At 41.6% G+C, this 5,000-nt stretch overlaps 1 protein-coding gene across 1 annotated transcript in view; it reads left to right on the top strand.

Annotated features, from left to right (window-relative positions):
• LOC125044538 (D-beta-hydroxybutyrate dehydrogenase, mitochondrial-like) overlaps positions 1-4,009 on the top strand; it is a 14,034-nt gene extending 10,025 nt beyond the window's left edge. Inside the window, exons 5-9 of the mRNA XM_047641239.1 lie at positions 749-904; positions 1,218-1,323; positions 1,742-1,803; positions 2,104-2,246; positions 2,887-4,009. Of these exons, the coding sequence (XP_047497195.1) occupies positions 749-904; positions 1,218-1,323; positions 1,742-1,803; positions 2,104-2,246; positions 2,887-3,096 (677 nt within the window). The 3' untranslated portion in view covers positions 3,097-4,009. The remainder of the gene's footprint in view (positions 1-748; positions 905-1,217; positions 1,324-1,741; positions 1,804-2,103; positions 2,247-2,886) is intronic.
• Positions 4,010-5,000: the final 991 nt, after the last annotated feature.

Genomic DNA, 5,000 nt, shown 5'->3' with positions numbered 1-5,000 from the left:
ATGTTCAATGATCACGAACGTTCTCGGGCAGGTAAAATTGTCGGAGAAAGCGACTCGGATTCCGCTGAGACTGTCTCAGAGTATTCTCAAACTGCAACACAGGTCGAGAGAATCCAAAGCCATTCGAGAAAAGATTCAGACCGTTTTCCGTGTGGGGATTATAGGCCTATATATTTATGAGCACATACATATGCATACATATATGCATGTGAATCTCTCTCTCTCTCTCTCTCTCTCTCTCTCTCTCTCTCTCTCTCTCTCTCTCTCTCTCTCTCTCTCTCTCTCTCTCTTCTATCTCTCAATTAATATATAATAAATGAATAGATCAATAAATAGATAAATAAATGTATATACATATACATATATATGTATATATATGTGTATATATTTATGTATATATATATATATATATTAAGGCATATTAGCACACTGAACAATATAAATAACAGAAGTACTACGAGGATAAATAGTTTATATAGAGTTTTCATTACCATGACCATATTTTTATTCTAATAACAATAAAGACTGGCAAAACATATAAGCACAACTATCAACTTCCTATACGCACACACACACACACACACACACACACACACACACATATATACATATATATATACACACACACATATATATGAATATATCAACAGATATTTCACTTACTGACGATTTCATTTTGTTCACATCTCATTTAGTTCCAAACAATTCCCCGCATAATCTGCCTAACGCCCCCCCCCCCCCCCCGCAGAGGTTTTGTGGGGCGTAGTGAACAACGCGGGCGTGAGCGGCTGCGGCCAGGTGGAGTGGGTGCCTCTGGAGAAGTACCGGGAGGTCGCGGCCGTCAACCTCTTCGGGGTCTTGGCTGTGACTAAAGCCGCCCTTCCTCTCGTTAGGAGGGCGCAGGGTGCGTGCGTGGCTGGAGGCCTGTGATTGGGATAGTTTAACTGTTTTTATACTTATCATTATTATCATGCACATATATATGTATGCATATATCTATATGTATATATGTATGTATATATCCATTAATTCACTTAAAGGTTTATACTAAGTTTATTTTAGGCTCTCAATAGCTTCTAATTCTTCTAATTCTACATAAAACGTGGAACAAACAAAAAGCCAAAATACAAACAAGCAAAACATATTCACACATTGTAATGATTAAAACACACAACAGCATTTCCTCTCCTAAGAACTCTGCCTTGTGGTCCCCTCAGGTCGCGTGGTGAACATCTCGAGCGTGACCGGATGCATCGGACGCAGCAGCATGTCCCCTTACACGCTCACCAAATATGCTGTGGAGGGGCTGAGTGACTGCTTGAGGTGAGGGGAGGAGAGGGAGCAGGGAGAAGGGAGAGGCAGAGAGAAAGAGGGAAAGGGAGAGAGGGAGAAGGAGAGGGAGAGGGAGAGAGAGGACGAGGGAGAGGTAGAGAGAGAAGTAAAGGGAGAAGTAGTGGTAGAGAGAAAGAAAGAGAGAGAGAGAGAGAGAGAGAGAGAGAGAGAGAGAGAGAGAGAGAGAGAGAGAGAGAGAGAGAGAGAGAGAGAGAGAGAGAGAGAGAGAGAGACAAACACACAAACAGAAACAGAAAGACACACACACACACACACACACACACACACACACACACACACACACACACACACACACACACACACACACACACACACACACACACACACGAGCACAAACAGACACGCCCACACAAAGAAAAAAAATAATCAGACTCGCAAACTCCTCCAGGGAAGAGATGCGGGCGTGGGGCGTGGGCGTCAGCTTAGTGCAACCGGGGAACTACTCTGCAGGTATTTTTCTGTATCAACTTTCCTTTTGTCTTCTGTATTCTGTGTGGTCTTATTCGCAACTCATACATAGTTTGTTTCTTTCCTTTTAGATTTCGTATTTCATTGATACTTATTATTATCATAATTAGAGTTATAATTGGGACGTAAATGTAATTAATTAATTGATAGAAGTAAATATTTACAACCATATCTACTCTAACAACCTCCCATTTCTCATATACCCGTCTCCCCTGAAAAAAAAAAAAAAAAAAAACGAACGACCTAACAAGCTAACAACGTGGCCTTCCGCCCCTCCTTCAGGAACCGAGATCACGACGCCTGGCAGAGTGGCACGTCAAGGAGCCCGGATGTGGGAGACAATGGACGAGGTCGTGAAGGCGGACTACGGCGAGGACTTCTTTAATCTCGTCATCGAGTTCTCGAAGAAAGCAAGTTCGAGCGGGGTGAGTCATAGGCCTGGAGGTCTTTGGTGGCACTGTGATATTGTTCTCGGGAGTGGAGGTCCGAGTTGAAGGGCCGTGTTAGAGAGTTGTGTTAGGTGGAATTCCAAGTTGACGGGCTGGTTCTCCTTCGTGGAAACCCGAATTTGAAAAGGATCTCATAGGTAACGTTCCGGATTATAGAGTTAGATATATTAGACAGAATTCCGAATTGAAGGACTACCTCGATGGAATTCCGGATTGTAGAGCTAGGGCTCTGTTGGAATTCCGGGTTATAGAACTAGGTCAGTTAGAAATTCTGGATTGTAGGTTTAGTTCTCTTTGATGGAATTCCGAATTTCAGGATTAGCTCCTTAGGTGGAATTTTTGGTAGCTAAATTGTAGAGATTTATTATTCAACTATTTTTTTCTAAATGGGAGTCACAGCGTCGTGAAAGGCTTATTTCCCTTGTGCAATATAGTTTTTTTTTTTGTTTCGTTCTGCAAGAAGAACAAAAATTATAATCTATAATGAGGGTCTTATTCATGTTAACCTCACAAACATCCTCTTTTCTCCCTCTCTCCCTCTCCTTCCACCTCATCATCACCTTTTCCACTTCTTTCTCACCGTTATCATCTCCCCAATCCCCCCCCCCCCCTGCAGTCCAAGGACCTGACACCCATCCTCCAAGCCGTGACCCTCGCCCTGACGCAGCAGTTCCCGAGGGCGAGGTACAGGGCCGTTGACTGCTACTACTTGGTCAAGGTCCTGTGTTCTGTTCACCTTCCGGAGTGGCTCTTCGACCTCGTGTACCTGGCGCGGCCTCCCTCGCTGCGCTGTCGAGGGCGGCTGCTTCAGGATAAGCCGGAGTAATCCTTTGTGAAAGCTCATATTTATTTATTTATTGTATTAGTTCGGTATGTCTTAGCTGGCGGGCGAGACGGAGGGATCCTTTAGAAAAGGCGAACATTTATTAATTTATTCATTTAACATTATGATTCTTGTATCTTGGTGGTGGTCTGTTTTTTTTTTTTTCATTATAATCATCCATATTTCTTTAACTATGGTGATGACTGATGCTGAGGAGGAGACAGAGTGAAATATTTTTGGGCCTTATATTTTACTTAGCATCAGATGATAGTTTTAACTTTTCATATATCTTAATTTCAATCAATTTTATAGGGGTTGGAAATCTTTTATTTACTTCTTCATCTATTCTCCTTTCTTTTTTCTCCGCTTCCCTGCCATTAGTCGGAGGTTAAGAACAGGGCGGAGTGCTGAAAGTTCTTTTAAATGGTTGGGCATTTTTTGTGAAATGGCCGGTGGTATTTTAAAACATTCTTTGAGAATTATTTTTCCATTTATTTTTTAGCCGCTGATTGAGAGAAACGTAGAAGGGATATAATCCAACCCTTTCATTTTCTGTCGTTAATATGTACAATATTTTCGTATTTGATTATTCATCATGCTATGCGATCGGCTATATATTGAAACTGTTTTTTCCTGACAATCACTTTTAAATTTATTCAAGGTTGAAGATTTTATCTCAGTAGATTTTATTAGTTCGTTAGATTGTTATCTCCGCGGTATTGCCCCTTTGTGATTTCTACTATCTGTGTATCCCAGGAGATTGAGTCGGAATAACAAGTTTCCTGCTTTGAAATGTGGGTATATATTACACACACACACACACACACACACACACACACACACACACACACACACACACACACACACACACACACACACACATACACACACACACACACACACACACACACACACATACACACACACACACACACACACACACACACACACACACACACACACACACACACACTCTCTCACACACACACACACACTCTCACACACACACACTCTCACACACACACACACTCACACACACACACACACACACACACACACACACACACACACACACACACAGTTAGAGAGAGAGAGAGAGAGAGGAGAGAGAGAGAGAGAGAGAGAGAGAGAGAGAGAGAGAGAGAGAGAGAGAGAGAGAGAGAGAGAGAGAGAGAGAGAGATAGAGAGAGAGAGATAGGAGAGAGAGATAGAGAGAGAGAGAGAGAGAGAGAGAGAGAGAGAGAGAGAGAGAGAGAGAGAGAGAGAGAGAGAGAGAGAGAGAGATATGCTAACCCGAAAATCTTTTAGATTTTTGTCAGCGTAAACACACTAATTTACTAATCAACTTTTTGAAAAAATGCTTCAATAAAACTTTTGTAAGTTCTTATCAGTAGCAAGACCCAGTCGCAATATGCCATCGTCCACTCTTTTCTGGAGTCGGAAAGACTTGTCCCTGAATTCACGCGCTACAATTAGATACTGTGATTGATTGATTGTTTAAAATTATCTGTCGCGTCTACGGCTAAGGTCATTAGCGGACGCATACATCGTGGGACTAAAACGTTAAAATGCTTAAAACTTGAAAAGAAATATAAATAAATTCCTCGTCCTTGAATGCACGCACTACCTCCGAATGCTCCTAAAAACGTGCGATTAGATACTGCGGCGCAAGAAAGCCAGAGAACATCTGGCTACACCGCTGCGCTCAATAACACCTCCCCTTTTGCTTCTTATCTAATTTATAGTCCAAGTTAAAAACAAAGTTGATTGTGTGAATTATACCTTCCATTTTTTATCTTTACTGAAATAGGGGAAGATATCGGATGTAAAACGAAAAAAAAAAAAAAATATATATATAATCTAAGTTTTGTTATACAAAGCTGGATGGCAAAAAAACGGGCTGTTGA

This window comes from Penaeus chinensis, chromosome 35, assembly GCF_019202785.1.
Source record: "Penaeus chinensis breed Huanghai No. 1 chromosome 35, ASM1920278v2, whole genome shotgun sequence".
In the NCBI taxonomy this organism is placed as follows: Eukaryota; Metazoa; Arthropoda; class Malacostraca; order Decapoda; family Penaeidae; genus Penaeus; species Penaeus chinensis.
The sequence above is the reverse complement of the archived record's forward strand: the minus strand, read 5'-3'. Positions and strand labels throughout refer to the sequence as shown.